Source organism: Doryrhamphus excisus, linkage group LG1 (assembly GCF_037039965.1).
Source record: "Doryrhamphus excisus strain RoL-2023G ecotype Guam linkage group LG1, RoL_Dexc_Guam_v1.1, whole genome shotgun sequence".
NCBI classification, from domain to species: Eukaryota; Metazoa; Chordata; class Actinopteri; order Syngnathiformes; family Syngnathidae; genus Doryrhamphus; species Doryrhamphus excisus.
In genome coordinates this window covers 12399767-12423230 of record NC_136357.1, presented here as the reverse complement: position 1 = coordinate 12423230, position 23464 = coordinate 12399767, and the positions used below count along the sequence as shown (strand labels likewise).

The 23464-nt window shown below is 40.2% G+C and overlaps 1 protein-coding gene across 6 annotated transcripts in view; it reads right to left on the bottom strand.

The window, feature by feature from the left end:
- magi2b (membrane associated guanylate kinase, WW and PDZ domain containing 2b) overlaps positions 1-23464 on the bottom strand; it is a 108117-nt gene that overhangs the window by 4499 nt on the left and 80154 nt on the right. For 3 of the 6 annotated variants that reach the window (XM_058076582.2, XM_058076586.2, XM_058076585.2), the window contains exons 10-20: positions 22194-22720; positions 21087-21255; positions 11531-11562; positions 9239-9431; positions 9002-9117; positions 7417-7609; positions 7101-7334; positions 6821-7006; positions 5263-5578; positions 2055-2274; positions 616-759 (exon numbers count right to left, since the gene is read on the bottom strand). In XM_058076582.2, the coding sequence (XP_057932565.2) occupies positions 616-759; positions 2055-2274; positions 5263-5578; positions 6821-7006; positions 7101-7334; positions 7417-7609; positions 9002-9117; positions 9239-9431; positions 11531-11562; positions 21087-21255; positions 22194-22720 (2330 nt within the window). The remainder of the gene's footprint in view (positions 1-615; positions 760-2054; positions 2275-5262; positions 5579-6820; positions 7007-7100; positions 7335-7416; positions 7610-9001; positions 9118-9238; positions 9432-11530; positions 11563-21086; positions 21256-22193; positions 22721-23464) is intronic. The other 3 variants (XM_058076583.2, XM_058076587.2, XM_058076584.2) reach the window with 2 other exon arrangements.

Below are 23464 nucleotides of genomic sequence, written 5' to 3'. Positions count from 1 at the left end.
ACACACTCACTTAACAGCTCTTCTGTACCCGAAACCACTGAATACTTAACATCTCTATCCAGTCAAAAAAATACTGTTACTGTTTAACATTTGCAGCATTTCTTGAAATGAAATGTCTGTATTAAAGAGCAGCAACCATTTTGTATTTACGTTGTGGAGTAAACGTCTCAGTGTTAGGGTGAAGGCGCTGTATCTCAATGTGTAGTCACCCCCCCACCCCCCCCAGATTGGAAAAGTGGGTTGTTTAAGGTGGGCAAGTTTGTTTTGTTGCCTCTTTTGTTGCTGCTTTCGATTCAATTTGTTGTGTTGATAGGCTCACCTTGCTCATTATTAAGATGATTATGATTATGATTCCTATAACTAATATGTTATCTTGCATTGTTCCTCACAAAGCGCGACTCTTTTCCTATGGATTTATGCTAGCAGCCCCTTATAACAGTATAAAGTCACCAATGAATTGTCGGCCATCATAACAAAGAGGTAGAACTTGTTGCGTATGCGTTAATTCCGCTAAAAATATATATTCTTTGTAGACATTTCACATTTCAAAATAAACGCCTCGGCTATATTTTGGATTATTTAAGGTACATCATCATCTTATGAATGCGTGCTCACCCTCATCCTCCCGTTACGTATGGCGGGGCCGTCCTCTGCAAGGCGTAACACAAACAGATCCATCTTGTACTCTCTGCCCCCACGGATACTGAAACCGAAACCTTTGGAACTTTTCTCCAGCTCCACTGTGAAGTAATCAAAGTCCTGCAGAGCAGCAACAACAACATCTTCAACACCTTCTCCTCATGTTAGTCCAGTTGGAATATTGAGGTTTATCAACAGAAAAAATAAGACTGCACTGATGGAACAAGGGAACTAATATCCATTTCAATGACCACGTAACATAAACAAATGCTGAAATTGCTACTTAAAATGCATGGGTTAGCAAATGTATAGTATTCATTCAATTAAAGGCTTCGCCTGAGTAGACCAAGGAGATCATCATCAAAGACACAAAGGAGCTGGAAAATGGAAAGGTTAAAAAAAACAACAAAAAAACAAAACCCTATGGTATCTAATCACAAATCCAAATATTCATCCATTTAAATCAGAATACAAAGAAATGGTCAGAGTACATGAATGAGGGAAGAGGTATTTGAATGTTACTTGGCGTTTGGGGTACTACTGGTTATAATTACAATAGAAGGGTTCGTCATTATTAACTATGTACAGTCAGAGACAACATATTGTATATTTGTGTCATTATAGGATGTACTGTATGTTAATAATGCATACATATTATCTTCTCCTATTTGGAAGCATCATTTTCTTGATTGCTTGTGACCATTACCATCATTATTATTATTATTATTATTATTATTGTTATTATAACCATATATAACAACCTAACTCCAAATTTCAGGATCATAGACTAAATTGACTTTAAACAGGGGGAAAAATAATGATGATAATAATTTAATTGAATGTTTTTATTTTTTGGCAGACAAGTGGAGGCTGGGTTGCAGGCGATCATCCACCTTCGGCAGCAGACCTCCATATTTTGTCCCTTTTAATGCACAGCATAGCTTAGCATAGCATAGCTTAGCATAGCATAACATAGGACACTTGGCCAGAAGAGCAGCCCCTGTCAATGCCTCTTTCAATGCACGGCACGCTTGATCCACGCTAATTATTATTACCATCAACACTAACCAACATATTTGCCACATATAATTCTAATGAATAAATAAAACTGACTTATAACTATGTTGACATATGATGATGGTATAATAATGAGTAATGAAAATTTGGTATGGATAAGATGTAGAGTGCATAATGGAATAATATATACAATATATATTGCATACATACATGCATGTCTTTTTATATTGGTTCTGTATTATAGTGTGTAACACATTGTGTCCCTACAGAGTGACAAATTTGATTATGATGTGTTATATGTAATTTTGCTCAACCCATTGTGGGTAACATTGTATACATCAATGTCCAACATATATTTATTTGGTATGGCTCAAAATAAGCCAAGCATGGTTGCGTACCTGTGGTCTAAAGTCTGCAGTGATGCTCAGGGGGAACTGTGCGGCCGCAGGGTGCTGTCGGAAGTCCAGCAGGCCAGGTGGGTGCCGGTAGTCCAGCGTCGGGGGCTGACGGTAGTCGGTCACCGGTGGGTGACGGTAGTCTACTGGAGGTTGCCTGTAATCAGTGAACGGAGGATGGCGGAAGTCAGGTTTGACATCCTGTCTGGCTTTAACCTCTGACCTGTGAGGAGGGGGGGAAAGCAACACAATCTGAGAGAGTCTTGTTTGAACAAAAGGGATGACGCGAGTACAGCGCTCCTGGTGGGTACATGTTTATTGGCATGGGATGTTACACACCGCGGCTTAGCTGACTATTGCAACTGTTACATTGGGGATATGTGTGCAGCATGTGTGTGTGTTTGTGTAGGAGTTGGGGGGGGGCTAGACTGATATATTTACAAAGGCATTGGCCCGGCCTTGGATATTTACATTCATGGCTTTACAATTTAAACACGTTTCAAAAAATCATAACAGTCATTGTTACACCCGCAAACGTAATAACTGCCCACAAACGTAATACAAATCTGCAGCTTTGAATGTAATAATCCCGCAAATGTAATAAATTTCCCACAAACCTAATAAAATTTGCCTACTGCAAACGTAATACTGAATTTCGATACTGAAATTATTACATATGTGGGAAAGTGAAAATCTGTAAATGTAATAACTTCCCACAAATGTAATATGAGACAAAATAATGATCTTTGTGGTTGTTGTTTGTTCTTTCTTCTTTTAATGAATGATTTTTAACAAGATAATTCTTTTTTTCTTTTTTTTTGTGGAAAAAATATTATTCAAAAAGTATCATTTGAATACATTAAAGGAATCTTTGATTATTAAATCACAATTTCTTTTAAATTAAAAAAAATAACAATTGTGATAACTGCAATTGTTTTAATAAAATCATTATTACTATTAACATTATTATATTTTATTATTTCTTTTGATTATTTCTTTCCCATATACACACAAAATCACACATACAATAATATACTGTAAATATAACGCACATGTACGCCCACAAACAGAGCAAGTTTTAACAATACAATCTGATTCTGAATTGATTCTTGGTGCTTTGTAAATATTTTTGTGATATTTACACCAATTAAGCAAATTTGAATCAATTCAAATTAAAATTCAGTTTTACGTTTGTGGGAAATTTATTACATTTGCGGGATTATTACATTCAAAGCTGCAGATTTATATTACGTTTGCAGGTGCAACAGTCATTGACAATTATGATTACAATAATTGTTTTCAAAAATTATTTGAAAAAAAATGATTGACCTATATAAGATTAAAAAAATGTATTTTGTACGTAGTCAACTACATTTAACTGCTTAGCTTGACCTACATTGGATTGGTTTTAGTGTCTTTTATCAACACAAATGTAAAGAATATGAAAGCGTACTTTCATTTTTTTAATGCAGCCCAGAGGGTTGGTCTCCTTAAAAAAAAAAAAAATCTTGCTTTTTAAACTTTCATCAAGTAAAATGGGCAGAAAGCCACGGCTGGGGTAGAGTGCTACTCTCAAGTGTATTCTTCTCCATCACACACACACACACACACACACGTCTGCCAGTGATTGCAGGACTGGTGCATTATACAAGAGATACCTTGGAGGTGCATTATTCACTGTCAGTGACTGTAAAAGCTTAGTGGTGTTACTCGGGAAAGTAAGTTGGCTTTCCTTGCCCCGACTCTACAGCGAGAAAGAAGATGTTGGCACACTGTCCTCTATTGATTTTCTTTGGCATCTGTCACATTTAAAAGCCCTCCCATGTCTTCCATCCATCACTATAGGACATGTGCCCTTCCAGTGTGAGTCCTTATATTGTTTATTTTTAGCAGGCTACATTTTGAGTTAGCGGGATCATACAATTATACAAAAAAAAGACATAATCTAGTCCATAAATGTCCTTTGTAGCACATGTGCTAAGGGGAAAACCTGTTAAATGTTGGTGTAAATCTGGATAAAGGTGCAGGGCAATGACTAGGGCATCCAACACAATCAAAGCATCTGTTGCAAATCCGTAATTACGTCGTTACAGTCCATTTGCTTTGGGTCCAAATGGGGACAATGGCAAATGGAGCTGTGTTGAAAAAACCATTAAATGTACATTAAATATGTACATTATTACAATGGAACATTGTTATTCAGCAGTCGGGATGCCCCAAAAGTCAGCTGGGATAGGCTCCAGCATACCCATGTAGCCCTAATGAGGATTAAGCAGCATAGAAAGTGTATGGTTGTCCTCGGTACAGTCTGTGCTCCATGTGAGCCAATTTTCCAGCACCAATTAAGGGACTTAAATGCCAGTCAGGGGAAGTGAACTTGAGGCCTGACAGTTCAACTGACATTTGGGGGAAAAAATAAGCCACAAAAGTCAAACAAAGAATCGAAGGGATGAACTCCACAATTTTTTTTTCATAATAACACCACCAGTGTGGAGGAAATGTGTGATGACAACCATGGAACCAGAAATAGAACGTACCACAACATAGGATGGAGCCTGTTTGGTCAGTAAAATATATTCATTCATTTTCTACCGCCGGTTACACCCTGGACTGGTCGCCAGCCAATCACAGGGCACATATAGACAAACAACCATTCACACTCACATTCATACCTATGGACAATTTGGAGTCGCCAATTAACCTAGCATGTTTTTGGAATGTGGGAGGAAACCGGAGTACCCGGAGAAAACCCACGCATGCACAGGGAGAACATGCAAACTCCACACAGAGATGGCCGAGGGTGGGATTGAACTCGGGTCTCCTAGCTGTGAGGTCTGTGCGCTAACCACTTGACTGCCGTGCAGCCCCAGTACAGTATATTAATTTATTCATTTTCTACTTATCCTCATGAAGATTGCGGGGGTGCTGGAGCCTATCCCAGGTGTCTCCAGGCGAGAGGCGGGGTACACCCTGGACTGGTTGCCAGCCAATCACAGGGCACATATAGACAAACAACCATTCACACTCACATTCATACCTATGGACAATTTGGAGTCCCAGTACAGCCCCAGTACAATATATGACCAACATAAAAATACACTAGACATTTTTAACTACCAGCAGTACCTATAAAAGGCTACTAGGGTGTCTTCTGTGGTAAACCTCATTTAGACAGTTAAGCGTATAAAATAGTTAAAAGTGGTCAGCATACCTGCCATCGTGGAGATAGAGCTGAGGCGGAGGTCCAGAGGGATGTGTGACGGGGCTCTGCTGGGTTCCAGCAGGTGTCGAGTGCGATGCCGCCGACGCAGGAGGACAAATGAGGATTTGGCTTGTCTGCACTGGTGTCTGAGCAGCCTGGGTGGATGCCTGCTGGCCCGTCTGAAGCGTCAATTGACCCGGCTGAGAGGCCACCTGGCCAGGGTGCGGGGCTACTCCTGAACCGGTCAGGGCTACGGGGCTGGGCTGGGCACCATGTTTCTGGGTCATGGGGCTCTGCTTCTCTGAACCGGGCCCAGACTGGGACCCTATGGGGGTGGAGATTGGGGTTGCACAAGGTCACATGACTGATGACACACTCTAAGGCAGTGTTTTTCAACCTTTTTTGAGCCACGGCATGTTTTTCACGTTGGAAAAATTTTGCGGCACACCAATAACCAACATTATTTGCTTCTTTCAGCTTTTTCCTGATTACGGACTCGCCACAGCAGATCCAATTTAACCAACAATGTTACAAAATGTCACCACTACCTCTCATGTGCATCACTAAGTCTATTAGAGGAACGAGGCAATCAGCTACGTGTTGCCACACGGACAAATATTACATTGCTCTGCTAGTCTTTACACCAATGACACGCGACAATTACATAATATTTGCAGAAAATTATTAATGCATTCATTCATTCATTACCGCTTTTTCCACACTAGGGTCGCAGGGGTGCTGGAGCCTATCCCAGCTGTCTTCGGGCGAGAGGCGGGGTACACCCTGGACTGGTTGCCAGCCAATCACAGGGCACATATAGACAAACAACCATTCACACTCACATTCATACCTAAACATGCACAGGGAGAACATGCAAACTCCACACAGAGATGGCCGAGGGTGGAATTGAACCCTGGTCTCCTAGCTTTGAGGTCTGCGCGCTAACCACTAGACCGCCGTGCCGCCCATTATTATACAAGTTAATTAAAAAAGTGATATTTATAGGTTATCACATGGTTTGTCTGGTATAAGGCCAGGTATCATGCCCCCAAGTGTCAGTATCAGGATACTTTTGTTTCCAGAAAATGTTCAGTTTATTACATGTATTATATCTAAACAGTGTAAACACAATAATTGCTAAAATATTTCAACAATAATATTTCATCAACGGTCTTATCTTATCAATGTCTGACAATTAAAGTTCCATTAATCAAGTTTGGGCAGCAAAACAAACGCTGTGTGTTCACGCTCGTGCGCTGTTCTCTGATTGGTTGTTTCACGGGCATGATACCAGAGCAGCGCGCTCTGAGTGGACAGCTACGGGGGCTGATACTGGACATGGTTAAACTCTATATTTTATCAGTATCACTGCCCTGGGCTTTGACACAGTATCATTTCGGCCTTTTCCCGTATCATTCATGGGCGCTTTCTAGGGTACAGGGACAATTAATACTGTAGTATGTGATAATGAATAATTCCTCACGGCACACCTGACGATTTCTCACGGCGGCACAGTTGTTGAAAATCACTGCTCTAAGGTGATGAGTTGAACGTTACTGTCACTCGCCTTCCTCTGGGATGATGTGCAGTGTGACTGTGAGGCCAGCGTCTTTGATGAGCTTGACAATGTCAGCGTGAGGCATGCTGATGATGGATTGTCCGTTCACGGCCAGGATGCGGTCGCCCACTTTCAACTTGCCACATCTGTCTGCCGGGCTGCCCTCGATTATACGGCCTATTTTATGGGGCACAGCTGGAAACAAGCAGGAAGAAAGAAGCCAGTCCAACATGGCCTACGTGACAGGAGGAGCTATTATATAATAATATAGACGCAATTATGCACTCACTGATGACAGCGGCGTTCTCAGGCCTGTTCAGAGAGCTGATGATGACAAAGCCAAAGCCCTCATTTTCTTTGCGATGAATGACCACGTCGCTGGTTTGCAGGGCTGAGCCTTCCTGGTGAGAGCCGGCCAACGCCACGGAGACCACAGGTGGGCCCGAAGGTGCATCGCTTCGCGGCGAGCTGTGCTGAGTAGACACCAAGCTGGGGCTGCGGCCGTTCACGGGGCACGCCTCGCCTGTAGGTTTAAAAAAAAAAAAATCAGGCTACGTTACAGTGACAGCATCATCACCATCATTAACAATCTTTGTGCTCCTCACCGAGCATTTGCACCCTCCTCCTCACAGTCAAGCTGACTTGGCCATTACGAGCAGCGGCGTGCATCAGGTCAATGACATACTTGTGCGGTTTCCCGGCAACCACGTTTTTATCCACGGAGATGAGCTCGTCACCGGGCCGGAGTCGCCCGTCACGCTCGGCGGGGGTGTTTTCGATGATGGCACCGATAACAATCTGCTCAAAAACAGCAGAAAAAAAAGGTAGATATTAGCAGCAGAGATTAGCATTAGCACGGCACCTAACACTGCTATAGCACAATAGCAAGGCCTTTACTCAGTATGGGAGGCACTGAGCAGCTCTGTGTGTGGCTTATTTGTGTGAGATAGACAAACACAAGAAAATGAGAATATTCATGAAAATATTAAATATAATTATATCATGTTTAGCCATGACAACTTTATCCATGTTTCAATGAGCTAACCTGCATGTACTTTCTCTCAGAAGCATGGTATTAATGTAGGAGGCGGAGCTCAGGGCCTCTGTGATTTACAATGCAGCCAAAGCCAGAGTAGTCGATAGCAGATACACTGAGCTTTCTGCACAGAGCGCCATCAAAAGTTAAATATAAATAAATATAAAAGTGCGTATTATTCAATACAAGTGTCATGGTTCGCTAAGCATGTGTACTGAACGGTTCGCAACAGGTATACGTATTGTTGCACTCCTTGAGATAAAGTAGTAGTATAGTATAGTATAAGCTACTGCTGATCACATCCATTTAATTCATATCAATGGTAGGACTGATATTGTAGTATTATGTTTATATGTATGTATATATGTAGTAGTATTGTGTTTTTTGGCATATATTTTGTATTATTGTATTATATGTGATTTCTGTGTGCACACAAATTCATATATGGACACATGAATTTGCAGATTCATAAAGTATCTATATGATATGTAATATTATAATCTGGTCATTTTAAGAGAAAATAAAAAGAACAGCGTATTACTAATTATATATTATACTAATTTATGAAATTAATGTTGTAATATTAATAGAATGAAAATCTAAATTTTATGAGAAAAAAAATAGGGAAAAAAACCTCAAAATTTTTATTCTTAAGAAATCATCTAACTTTAAAGGGGACCTATTAACGCATAAAAATAAATAAATAAAAAAATATATATAGTTAGAATGTTGTATTGTCGTGTTAAACGATGCCTGCTTCCTTATATTTCTGTGGGGGTTATTGTGTGTAGCTGCTCTATAGGAGTCCAAAACTCAATACAACTTTAACTTTAGGAGATTTTTCTTTTTGGGGGATAATATATTGACTTATAATTATTGATAGCAATATGATATTAGTAGCAAAAAAGTCAATAATCCAAAGTGTGTGCGTGTGTGTGTCTGTTACATGAATGTAAACACACTGACCAGTCACTTCATTAGGCACACCCAGCACCACATACTGTGCCTTTGCTAAGCTAATACTTGTGTTGCAGCTGTGCAGGTGTTTCTAATTAAGTGTCAGATGAGTGTGTATGAAAGTTAGGCGGCGTTAAGATGATGCTTTAAAGCGTGAGCGTTAAATAAGCGTGAGGTCCAGCCCGTCCCATACGAGCCTTGTCACGGGCGTCCGGACTCACAGCCTGCACGGCCTCGTCTCCACCCAGGATGCGGAAGCCAAAGCCGGTCTTTTCCCTCAGAAGGTGCACCTCCACCTCTTCGTATTCAGGACCTGACACACACACACACAAACATACACACACACACACAAACACACGTCAGATGGTGTTATAGCTTTGCTCTTTCCTTGGCAGTAAATCAAACAATCGTGATGAGTTGACACAACGACTCACGTCGGCTCTCGTAGATAGCCCTGGACTTCTCATAAAGGTCGTAAGGGTCGGGCTTGTTAAGGTCGAAGCCTTCAGTGGAGTCGGGAACGGACGTGCGGTGCTGGGGCTGATTCGGGAAGGGCGTGCCTGGGGGCAGGACTGGGCCTGACAGGTTGGCTTGGGGGCTTCCGTGTGGGTCCCACTGGTCTGGTAACTACACCCAAAATAAGCATAGATTATTTGTATGCATCAAACTCATAATGTACACTGGCATTACGCAACACTTGCATTTCATGATATTCTTAGAATAGGCGAAAACTACAACCATAGTAATAGACTGTAATAGCTGTTGTTAATGGGCATAATCAATTCATTGGTAGCAAGAATTGATTGCTGATTAATTGAGGCACCGATTACACTACTGTAATTAGCAAAGGTGCTGTCGATGCCGCCTCATTTTAGGGAAAAAAACAATCTCAGAATTGTTAAAGTCTATTTAAATCATTTTTACTATAAGATTAGATTACCAGGGGAAAAATATACGTATAATTGTGAAAACAAATGTAATGTTTCTGCAGGTCTCACTATCACTGCCACCATGAGTGTTGAAGTCCCAAAGCAGAACTAGCAAATCCGCCGAGGGAGCACTCTCCAGTACTTTAGGGACTCCAAAAAGTGCAGGTATTCTGAACTGCTGTTTTGTACATAAACGTAAACTACAGTCAGAACCCGTCCTCCCACCCGACGGCGGAGCGAAAACACCCTCCTGTTGCTCATCTTGAGAGGCCTGGTTCTGGTACGACTATATCTAGCCAGAAGTTCTTCCCAACCAAAAAGTCATAATATTATTACAAAATATGATAATTGTATTGAAATGAATTGGGGTGGCACGGCGGTCTAGTGGTTAGCGCGCAGACCTCACAGCTAGGAGACCAGGGTTCAATTCCACCATCGGCCATCTCTGTATGAAGTTTGCATGTTCTCCCCGTGCATGCGTGGGTTTTCTCCAGGTACTCCGGTTTCCTCCCACATTCCAAAAACATGCTAGGTTAATTGGCGACTCCAAATTGTCCATAGGTATGAATGTGAGTGTGAATGGTTGTTTGTCTATATGGGCCCTGTGATTGGCTGGCCACCAGTGCAGGGGTGTACCCCGCCTCTCACCCGAAGACAGCTGGGATAGGCTCCAGCACCCCCCGCGACTCTCGTGAGGAAAAAGCGGTAGAAAATGAATGAATGAATAAATTGTAATATTGTCACCATCAAGTTGTTATTCTGTATTATGGCAAAAAAGAACAAAATAAAGAATGAAATATATCATAAATGATTAAAAAATTATGAAGACAACAACAAAAAAAAACACTTTAAATAAAGCTGTCTATGCGGAACACACACTTAAGGATTCTGACATCTAAAATAGTTGATTAATTACTGTTAATTTTATCCCCAAATTGATCAAGACAATCATATGTTCATTCCTGATTACATTGTTGGATCTCTGTGTCTTAAAGGAAAACTGCACACATGAAAGATGTTTCCACATCTCACATAAGGATTGTGGATGATGGGCAAAAGTTCTGTTTTCCTTACAAGATGATGTTATCTTTAATAATAGTTTCCTCTTTGCTGGTTATTGATCAAACAATCAGTGCAGATCCATGCACCATTACACGCGCCATGATCATCTCAATGATTTATCGATGTATTTGTCATCTGATGCTGGCTGCTGGCACCACATGACAAAGATGTTGGCCACTCCATTAGGTACCCCCGCACATTCTAATAACAGATTTATATATTGAAAAAAACTATTATATAAGTATCCGTACATGTTGTGACTGAGGTACATAAATATTGTATGACCTTAAATGCAGCACCGAGACAATGGATGATAAATTGTACGCCAAAGAAGCTAGGAATGTGTCAAAACAGCAAAGAATGATGTCAAGATAGCTCTCCGGAATGATGGATGACTGCCACAAAAAGAATAATGTTAATCTTTGAGTGTGTGTTACATATTTAGCAAACTCACTCAATTATGCAGCAAAGACAAACAACCAGCTTGGCCAGCAGCAGATACTCAATGATGATGAATGGAATCAATAGACACTAAAAGAAGACATTCATCATGGTGGAATACTCTTTTTGGGCCATGAATGAGCAGTGATTGCAGAGGCACCAAAGGGAAGGGCTTTAAATAGGAAATATTCCACCCTATAATAGATGGGCTGGCAAACCAAAACTAAAAATACTTCTTTTGTTTATTGCAATACGCCAATATGATAACCACATAAGTACAGAGAAATACCTTACCTGTTTGGAGGCCTTCCATGGAGAGATGTGGCCTAAACAGGGAAGACACAGAAAAAATATATTAAAACACACACAATTAAGACATACAGTAAGTACTTTATGATTGTAAGGAGGACTACACACTGTCATATTTTGGTTATTTTAAGCATTCTTGGAACTTCCTTCCTGGCCGCATTGATTTCATATAGCAACATAGAAATAAAAGCCTACACCTTGCATGAACTTTTCACAAAATCAAAAACAAAAACATGGCAGCAGTAGTGGCAGCTCCAATACTATGCAGTTTTACTTTTTGGTACTGGTCTGCGAGCATTATTATTATTATGACTGTTATGTAATTTGAGGATAAGCGGCATAGAAAATGTTACATAATTTATTTACAATAAGACAAAAACCATGACTCTTATTTTTCCACATGGTATATTATGTAATCATTTCCTTATGTATTTTAAACTAGTATAGAGAACAATAGAAACACAGGATATGAATAAATATACTGCAATTACAATTACAAATTAATGTAATGTATGTGGAATGGATGGGGGTAGAATTAAATTCGGACATGTAAAACTGTGAATTTGTACTATGTGACGTATTCCAATGTAACGTATTCATTCATTCATTCATTTTCTACCGCTTATCCTCACGAGGGTCGCGGGGGTGCTGGAGCCTATCCCAGCTGTCTTTGGGTGAGAGGCGGGGTACACCCTGGACTGGTCGCCAGCCAATCATAGGGCACATATAGACAAACAACCATTCACACTCACATTCATACCTATGGACAATTTGGAGTCACCAATTAAGTACCCGGAGAAAACCCACGCATGCACGGGGAGAACATGCAAAATCCACACAAAGATGGCCGAGGGTGGAAATGAACCCTGGTCTCCTCCTTGTATTCATGTTCAAAATAATGAAACCATTACTATTATCACATGATGATTGTGGATGGTGGGCAAAAAAAATAAAAATGCAGTTTTTCCTTGAAGTACTGTTAGAAAAAGCCAAAGCAAGATGATTTCTGTAGATGTGCCTTTGTGGAACAGGATAATGTGTGACAAAGTCTGATTTGACATTCTTCTATTCCGACTTTGTGAAAGTTTGCCTTAACGTGCCCTGTTGTTGCATTAGTTCTCAACATAATTACATCATTAGCTGCAGGCCAAGGCAAAGACACACACAAACACACTTATCTGTGTGAGGTTTTTTTTTTTTTTTTTTTTTAAATCTCCACTAAGGAAGTGAGGGTAACTCCATTTCTCATCAGCACTGCTCACTCCCCTGTGACGCCACACAACAAAGGAGGCGAGCAAGCAGTAGGTTTAGACCTAAATACATACATTTACATGTGCAACACACAATGGACATTTAAAAGAAAACACGTTTGCATGTATGTAAATATCAACACACTAAGCAACCAAGCCTTGGATGCTAATGTGAGCATGTGACAGAAATGTGGACAAGAATTTATTAGCATTTTCTGATAAGTAATGCACACGACAAGAGCATAGACAATTGATGGGTGAATGAATGAGGTCAGTACTGTATGTACTGTATGTACAGTAAGTGACAGTAGATCCCTGATGTTGGAAAAACACGAGTAATTGATAAACCACAAAAAGCTTGTTTTTGGCACACTGCTTGCCTGTAATATCCCATATTTATAAGTTATTACCAACCTATAGTGAATGATATACAAATTTGCGATAATCTACGGTATTTCTTGATTTTATATATACAATCCCAATCTCACTTTTTTGTTAATTCGTTGATAGCTTTGAGAATCTACAATGTAAATAGTAATGAAAATAAAGTTTAAAAAAGCATTGAATAAGGAGGTAGGTCCAAGATTTGAGCCTGTACTGTATTTAACATTTTAATACAATTTGTTGTCATTCAATCTTGAAAAAATTTATGAAAAATATTACTTTAAAAATATTTCTAATTGACTCATTTTCACTTAAAAAACTATTGCTATTTTAACATATAATGACTTAAAGACATTGCGTTGATATTAAATCGTTTAAGTGTCCACTTAAAAAATACACTATAATTTGATATGAGACAATTAAAAAAATGTTTAACTTAAAAAAATGTTATTATCTTCTTTCACTGTAAAAAGCCTGGTTTTACATCTTTAACAACGTCAATTTCAATTTTATTATATTATTTGATATAAAAATATTTCAGAAAATGTTTCATGTTAAAAAGTATGAAAAGTATGGTTTGAAACAAAAACATTTTAGAAATATTTAGAATTTTTTCCACTTAAAAAGATATAGTTTTTTCTTTGAAAATGAGTTTCCACTTTGTTATAAAAACGTAAAGTTTTTCGAATTTTATGTCATTTTAAATTAATGACAAAATAATGAAGTATATCCTTTGATGCTTGGTTGTGTAGCTTAATTTTTTTGTATTTAATTAAAATGTGGTTTCATTTTTTTTAAAAAACATTTTAGAATATTTTCCACTTAAAAAAATTATGAGTGGGGACCACTGCTTTATATAATGTGGTATGAGCTGTCCATGGTCCTGAAAAGTCCCAGCATACTGTTGGTTTCTATGCTGGTAAGAAGTTCATCCTTCAGGGAACAGAAGCGTTACAGGAAGCCTCGGAGGAATTCTAATACCTCATTCACTGGAAACTTTTCCTTAATGTGACAGGGAAGGAAATTAGCGTGATCTCCGCTGCAATTGTCCACTTGTATTAGAACAGAGCGTCATCCTCATAGCAGGCATTTAAAGCTTCATTTAAATGCTAATGGGATTCATCAGCATATGTGGCGGATGTGTGGCACTTTCACAGGCGTGCGTGATGAATTACAAATGACTGACTGGTGGAGAGGCTTCACGCGGTCAAGAGCTGCTTGGGTCGGGTCGGTTCTGGCGCGGCGAGCATGTCAGACGAGCCCGCTGAGTTCTGGACGGTGCTCAGTTCCGAGCGATTGGCCTTCGCCGTGATCCTCATTGGTGCCCGGGAGTGTCTCTTAGCCTAAGTTTGGCTCACTTTCAAGGCTGGAACGTCAGCGGACTGAGGCCCGAGAATACGGCCAGAGCTCAGCAGAACTCTTGGAAGTGTTCCCGCCATGGAGGTGAAACACATGAGGACACATGCAGGGAAGGTCTGACACATCGTCTGTGTGTATTACACGCTAATGACCACATACAATATTCCACCGATGCACTGCAGCACAGCAATTCTGGCAACAAACACACGCTGTGACATTTTCCTCATCTGAGTCACTTTAAAAGACCTTGTCCCCCTTTTTCACCCGCCACAGAGGACAGAGACATAACAGGAATTCACAACACTTCCTGGTGTGTCAGGATGATCGTCCCTGTGGGCTTTCTACTCTTCACTTTTTCATACACCAAAACACTGCTAAGGCTACGGGAGGAAATAACATCCTTTGGGGAAGCTTCTGTGTGTGTGTGTGTGTGTGTGAGAGATACAAATCTGAGGTAGAATGTCAGTCAATAACATGCCTAAAGTATGATGCATGCATTATTCACGAATAGAAATGAAAGTGAAACATTTTGTCAATCTGTTCTGTACGAGATGCATGGTATTGATTTATTTTATTTCTCACTACCAACTATACTGCTTATACTGCTTATACTGGTCACGGGTCAGCTGTAGCCTACCCCACCTGACTTGAGGTGAGGTACACCCCGAAAATTGTGAAATTATGGTTTTATGTTACATACACACTCAAAAGTTCTTTTGGTTTTCTATGTATAAATTTTGGGGAGAAATATGGTTTTAAGTTAAGAATTAGGATTTCATAATAATTTTATCTTAATAGTTTTCCACACATAAAAGTCTTTAATTTTTTTTATTTTTATTTATCACTTAAGTAAATTTCACCCCAAAACATCTTATACTAGTTATTATTTAGAAAAGCAGGTTTAACATTAAACATTATGGCAAAAATTCATAATTAATTCATTCATTTTCAACCGCTTTTCCTCACGAGGGTTGCGGGGGGTGCTGGAGCCTATCCCAGCTGTCTTTGGGCGAGAGGCGGGGTACACCCTGGACTGGTCGGCAGCCAATCACAGGGCACATATAGACAAACAACCATTCACACTCACATTCATACCTATGGACAATTTGGAGTCACCAATTAACCTAACATGTTTTTGGAATGTGGGAGGAAACCGGAGTACCCGGAGAAAACCCACGCATGCACGGGGAGAACATGCAAACTCCACACAGAGATAGCCGAGGGTGGAATTGAACCCTGGTCTCCTAGCTGTGAGGTCTGCGCACTAACCACTCGACCGCCGTGCCGCCCCGATGGCAAAAATGACATTAATAATTTCCTTGAGTTTATATTAGTAGATCTAAGGGAGCCGCACGATGCACAAGTGATGAGCATGTAGACCACACAGTCAGGAGATTGGGAAGACCAGGGTTCGATTCTCCGTGTAGAGTTTTCATGTTCCCCCCGTGCGTGCGTGGGTTTTCTCCGGATACTCCGGTTTCCTCCCACATTCCAAAAACATGCTAGGTTAATTGGTGACTCCAAATTGTCTATAGGTATGAATGTGAGTGTGAATGGTTGTTTGTCTATATGTGCCCTGTGATTGGCTGCCGACCAGTCCAGGGTGTACCCTGCCTCTTCCCCGAAGACAGCTGGGATAGGCTCCAGCATGCTTGTGACCCTTGTGAGGATAAGCGGTAGAAAATGGATGGATGTATAGATCTATAAGGGAATAAAATCCATGCAGAATTTTGGCAATTAAAATAAATATTTTAACAGAATTTTTCATGGAAAAAAATATGACTATGATTTATTTTCCCTCACATAAATATTTATTTGGCTACATATTAATAAGCCTTGGGGGCAGGGGCATAATGAAGCATTATTTGGTTTTATACAAATACATTTAAAAAAAAAGACAGTTTCCATGCTTTATAAAATATGCTTTTCTTGGTAAATTTAATTACTTTGAAAGGCTTGCTAAATATTGTGTTTGCAGCATAATAGTACTAACTAGTTAACTGTGTGTTAATCTGGAGTTCAATAGTAGGTATATTATACCTTTATATTTTAGTATGCTTTATGTTTTCATTTACATCTGACCTTTTTGTGGTACATATACAGTATCCGATATAACAGGAGCTGCAGGGTGCCTGGTGGGATACGCTGGGGTCATCTACTACCATGAGATTAGGGTTTTCTGTTAGTTCTGCATTTTGAAAACAATAAAAAAAGAGAAGAGGCTGTAGTGCATGTCTTTGCAATGCTTCACCACCAGGTGGCATACTCATGCACGTTCATGAGATGCTTGGCTGCTCAACAAGACAACATTTTAGCTAATAAGTGCAACAAAAAGTAGACTGGGTGTTGTGTTGCACAGTGTCAGACTATCATCCATCAAATAACATTAACACAATAAGCTCATCTGGCAACGGTTTGGTGACAAAAGTCCAATATGTGTCCATAATGCTATGCACGCTCCAAGCTGACTGCTTATTACTTATGCACAGATTTGCTTTTAATTTCTGCAATTATCATTTTTTTTACACTTCATTTCATTTCAATGTGCACGGCCTTCACCTCTAATTAAATACAGAGGAGTGTCGGATCTTTTTTATTGTTCCAGAATCATCTCAGAAACAATTAATGCTAATCGAATGGCGTTTTGTCACGGGAAAAACAAACAAACAACAGCTTCAAGTGCGGCAACACAATAGACTTGTAAATTTCCATTCATGAGATGTGACATGAATGGCTGCTTTATGGCTAATTATGCTGTGTTTTATGTGTGTGTATGAGGGCGGCTGGCAGCTCGGGGGAACTCGAACTTCAACCTTGTGACCTGAGCATTTTGGGAGAAAATCAGTGTCAAACTCTTACTCCAAGTCATACCCTAATATCAAAGTCTCTTATTCTATTTGAGGGACACAATTAGGACGTACTCCTACCAAATGATGGCACATCTTTGAATTCATAGATATGGTAAAGTACTGAACATATGCAGAAATATAAAAGGCAGCGAAGAGCGGCTCATTATAAGTCAAGTGACAGGTGTCGGGGAATGATACTTGGCTGCTACAAAGAAAGAAAAAAACTTGAAATGTCAAATGGGAGCAGGTGGAAACAGCATGAGGGAGCATTCTGCAAAAAGTATTCTTAACTTATTTCCACTATTCTGATTTTATTTAAATATGCTCACATTTAGGCTGCAGCTATCGAATATTTTGGTAATTGAATATTCTACTTGGGCGGCACGGCGGTGGAGTGGTTAGCCCGCAGACCTCACAGCTAGGAGACCAAGGTTCAATTCCACCCTCGGCCATCTCTGTGTTGAGTTTGCATGTTCTCCCCGTGCATGCGTGGGTTTTCTCCGGGTACTCCGGTTTCCTCCCACATTCCAAAAACATGCTAGGTTAATTGGTGACTCCAAATTGTCCATAGGTATGAATGTGAGTGTGAATGGTTGTTTGTCTATATGTGCCCTGTGATTGGCTGGCGACCAGTCCAGGGTGTACCCCGCCTCTCGCCCGAAGACAGCTGGGATAGGCTCCAGCACCCCCGCGACCCTCGTGAGGAAAAGTGGCAGAAAATGAATGCATGAATGAATAATTAATATAATATAATAAAATAATTATATAATTAGAATTATTTCTAAAATAAATAATAACCTTAATATAGTATTTGGTTTGTAAAATCGAAATAATAAATGCATACACACACACACACACACACACACACACACACACACATATATATATATATATATATATATGCTAACTTTTAAATTTATATATGTATATTTAAACTTATATTATTTATTATACATGTATACATTTATTAATATAATTATTAATTAATATAATATTAATATTATAGTAATTAATAATAATTATTTAACAATATTAATATTGTATTAATATACAGTGAAGAAAATAAGTATTTGAACACCCTGCTATTTTGCTATTTCTCCCACTTAGAAATCATGGAGGGGTCTGAAATTTTCATCGTAGGTGCATGTCCACTGTGAGAGAGATAAACTAAAAAGAAAAATCCAGAAATCACAATGCATGATTTTTTAACAATTTATTTGTGTGATACAGCTGCAAATAAGTATTTGAACACCTGAGAAAATGAATGTTAATATTTGGTACAGTAGCCTTTGTTTGCTATTACAGAGGTCAAACGTTTCCTGTAGTTTTTCACCAGGTTTGCACACACTGCAGGAGGGATCTTGGCCCACTCCTCCACACAGATCTTCTCTAGATCAGTCAGGTTTCTGGGCTGTCGCTGAGAAACACGGAGTTTGAGCTCCCTCCAAAGATTTTCGATTGGGTTCAGGTCTGGAGACTGGCTGGGCCATGCTAGAACCTTGATATGCTTCTTACGGAGCCACTCCTTGGTTTTCCTGGCTGTGTGCTTCGGGTCGTTGTCGTGTTGGAAGACCCAGCCACGACCCATCTTCAATGCTCTGACAGAGGGAAGGAGGTTGTTCCCCAAAATCTCACAATACACGGCCCCAGTCATCCTCTCTTTAATGCAGTGCACTCGTCCTGTCCCATGTGCAGAAAAACACCCCCAAAGCATGATGCTACCACCCCCATGCTTCACAGTAGGGATGGTGTTCTTCGGATTGTACTCTTCATTCTTCTTCCTCCAAACACGCTTATTGGAATTATGACCAAAAAGTTCTATTTTGGTCTCATCTGACCATAAAACTTTCTCCCATGACTCCTCTGTATCATCCAAATGGTCATATGCAAACTTAAGACGGGCCTTGACATGTGCTGGTTTAAGCAGGGGAACCTTTCGTGCCATGCATGATTTCACATCATGACGTCTTAGTGTATTACCTACAGTAACCTTGGAAACGGTGGTCCCAGCTCTTTTCAGGTCATTGACCAAGTCCTGTCGTGTAGTTCTGGGCTGATTCCTCACCTTTCTTAGAATCATTGAGACCCCACGAGGTGATATCTTGCATGGGGCTCCACTCCGATTGAGATTGACCGTCATGTTTAGCTTCTTCCATTTTCTAATGATAGCTCCAACAGTGGACCTTTTTTCACCAAGCTGCTTGGTAATTGCTCCGTAGCCCTTTCCAGCCTTGTGGAGGTGTACAATTTTGTCTCTGGTGTCTTTGGACAGCTCTTTGGTCTTCGCCATGTTACAAGTTAAAGTCTTACTGATTGTATGGGGTGGACAGGTGTCTTTATGCAGCTAACGACCTCAAACAGGTGCATCTGATTCAGGATGATACATGGAGTGCAGGTGGACTTCTAATGGGCAGACTAACAGGTCTTTCAGGGTCAGAATTCTAGATGATACACAGGTGTTCAAATACTTATTTGCAGCTGTATCACACAAATAAATTGTTAAAAAATCATGCATTGTGATTTCTGGATTTTTCTTTTTAGTTTATCTCTCTCACAGTGGACATGCACCTACGATGAAAATTTCAGACCCCTCCATGATTTCTAAGTGGGAGAAATAGCAAAATAGCAGGGTGTTCAAATACTTATTTTCTTCACTGTAAATAGTATAAACAACAATACAAAATAACCAAAAAAAATACAAATAAAACATTTTCTCAAGACACGTCGAAAAACACAAAGATAAAATCATAGATTCAATATCAATATCAGTGAACTAACAACTGGGAGATTACAAAAATAAAAAAGGATATCATATTTTCTCATTGTTGGAGAGTTGTTTGATGACTCTCCCTCATTGATCATTATTATCTTCAAATTAGCATCATAACTCCTCTGTTTGTGAATTTGCTTACTTCCTTTGGGGGAATAAGTTGTTTGGCGCCACCTGTTGGTTTGCATGTATGCACCTGTAGTTCCCCATTCCAGGTGAGAATGCAATCCCATCCCTAATCACAATGGTGATGACACGCAACCACTGTGCTGAGCGACACCTCCATGTTGCACCACAACTCCCTGTGGTACGCACTTTGCACACTCTTAAAACACCACAACGTCACACTTCATCCTGTGTGGCGCTGCTCTTGGTTCAGTGGGAGAAATCCATGCTACATACACACTGCTTTTTTAGAACAAAAGCAGTGACAACACACACATACACACACACACACACACCCACAACAGGTACTTAGTGTAACACCTCCTAACACTCTTCAATGATGACTCAGCATACGTATGTGTAATGCATTCAACATATTTCTGCAAGACCTAAATAGTTTAACTGGTTTTTATATTATATATGTCTCCTAGTGTGTGGCGTGCTAACCACTTGGTCACCGTGCAGCCTTGATCGTGTCAGTCTTATTGTTTTTCTACAATGCATCCTTCAGCAGTAGTGTGTAAAATAGATTTGAAAGACTTCTTGTGGCCTCACTGGCTACAACATCTTTGACCTTTTAATACCATCATGGTGGACAAGTCCACCTGAAAGTGTCCAAAGGGCTAAAAACTGAAGAACAGTCCAGACCCTAAAGTACTGTGCTGACCTTTCTCTCCCAGGACCGTCCTTTCACATTCACTGGACTGACTTTTCCAAATCCTAAAGGTCAGTAGTAGCGACCATAATGAAAGCATGAATCTGACCTGTTGCTGCTCTCTGAATGAGCAAAGTGGCTTCAGCTCCAACTGGACACTCTTTCAGCATCTCCACCACTCGTCCATGTCCTGCCGCCGCCACCGGCTGTTGGTTCACCTCCAGGATCAGGTCTCCCTCGACCAGACCCGACGCCCCCTGTGAGCCCGGGTCCAGCACCTGCAACAACACACCTTCATGTTAGCTTGGGGCTCTGCCTCTTCTGGTCACCTGACTTGAGAGACGAAGATGAACTCTTAGTGAATAAATGATACATTCAGGTGGAGGTCCATATTAATGTGTGGATCCAGCAGTTTTTAATTTTCAATTTAGAGACAGGGATTTTTTTAATTTTATTTTTTATAAATTAAATATTTCTCAGTGAATAACAAAAAACCCCAAATAATTATGACAAATTATGACACTGATATTATTTTTAGAAAAATTCTATTTATTTGTTTTTATTAAATTGGTTTTGAGGTTAAATATATAACATGAATTATGATTGGGGTTCTCATAAAATATTATTAAATATATAAATAAATATATATAATAAATATTATTAAATATATGTGATCAATATTATAAAATATAAAATATTTTTCCAAAACAAATACAACCTTCAACATATTAACTTTTCTTAAAACATTTTTATGGCAAATACCAGATACTAGATTTGTTTTTTTGTTTTTTTAAGTAGAAACAACAGTATTCATTACGTTCAGTCAAATTTAAGATGATTTGTGAAATGTAGGTACTATTAATATTTATTTACTAAAAAAAAAACAAAACTTTTTTGCAGTATACTATGCATGTTACTATAAAGCTACTACAACAAAAATATTTCCTGCCACGTGATATACTGTAAATATATGACCGTTAGAATGTGCACAAATGTGCAGATTTGAGTATAATATTTGCAATGCTATTTGCTATTAACAGGTCAAGCTCACTTCAGAGAATCTTTGGAGATGCTCTTTTAACAACTGCCTTAGGTTTAACGTGAAACGTTACTGGTAAAATAATAAAATAAAATAAAATAAGAAAATAAGAAAAGCACACACACACCATAATTCATTGTTTCCAATAGAATCCATAGTAATACTACGATACTTGACCTGTTTGACTCGCTGACCAGTGGGACTGTCTGCAATGGTGAACCCAAAGCCCTCCACTCCTTTCACCATGGTAACCGTCAGGAGCTCAGCTGTTTGTGCTGTTGCCCCGGCAATGCCTGCAGCCCCCGACGAGGCCATGGATACGTTGTCGTCATGAGGCGTGAGTGCCGACGACGAGCCAGGGGTGGTGGGCGGCAGGGAGGAGCCATCCAGGTGCGTGTCCCCAGGGTGGGAGACAACGGCCTGGGCCAGAGCTTGAGCAGGAAGCTGCGAGCTGAGAGACAAATACTCCAGGTAAGGATCGTAGCTGCTACGGCCATTCACCACAAGGGGGCGGTGCTCCATCCCGATGGGAGTCATGGAGGTGCTTGCAGCATTGGGGTCCTCGGGGTCGAAGGGCAGAGGGTAGCCTCGACAAAGTACAAGGGTGACGCTCTGACCGATCGGTACCGACTGGAAGAGCTTGACCACATCAGCGTGAGTGGTTCCCAGCACGCAGATGTCGTTCACATACACGATAACGTCACCTGGAGAGGAAACATGGATGCAAATGTCACTCAGATGCATGTGAGACTTTAAGAATACAGTGTTGGAACATCAGACTGTGAAACTCTGTTGGGACGCTACATTACTACATCAACAACGGATATCGGATATTGATAAGAAAGCCAATATCGAGCATAGCATCTCTAGTCTTTACCCAGGACTCCAGAAAAATGAGTTATTTAGGCAGGATTAGCTTGTGGCATTAAGACTAAATCATCCATTCATCCATTTTCTATACCACTTATCCTCACTAGGGTCACGGGGGTATGCTGGAGCCTATCCCAATCTCTGTTGGGCATCTCTGTGTGGAGTTTGCATGTTCTCCTCGTGCATGCATGGGTACTCCGGTTTCCTCCCACATTCCAAAAACATGCTAGGTTAATTGGTGACTCCAAATTGTCCATCGGTATGAATGTGAGTGTGAATGGTTGTTTGTCTATATGTGCCCTGTGATTGGCTGGCAACCAGTCCAGGATGTACCTCACCCCTCACCCGAAGACAGCTGGGATAGGCTCCAGCACGCCCGCAACACTCGTGAGGATAAGTGGTAGAAAATGAATGAATGAAGTTCAACACCGTGACGTGTATCCGTTGTGTTCGTGTGTTTGCTGTGCTGCAACAATGAAATCCCAGCAAACTTAAATAAAAGCTGTTGTTTTCTGTTTATTTCTGTTCATCACTACCGCTCATAAGTTTGGGATCACTTGGGAATGTTTTTGGCCAGT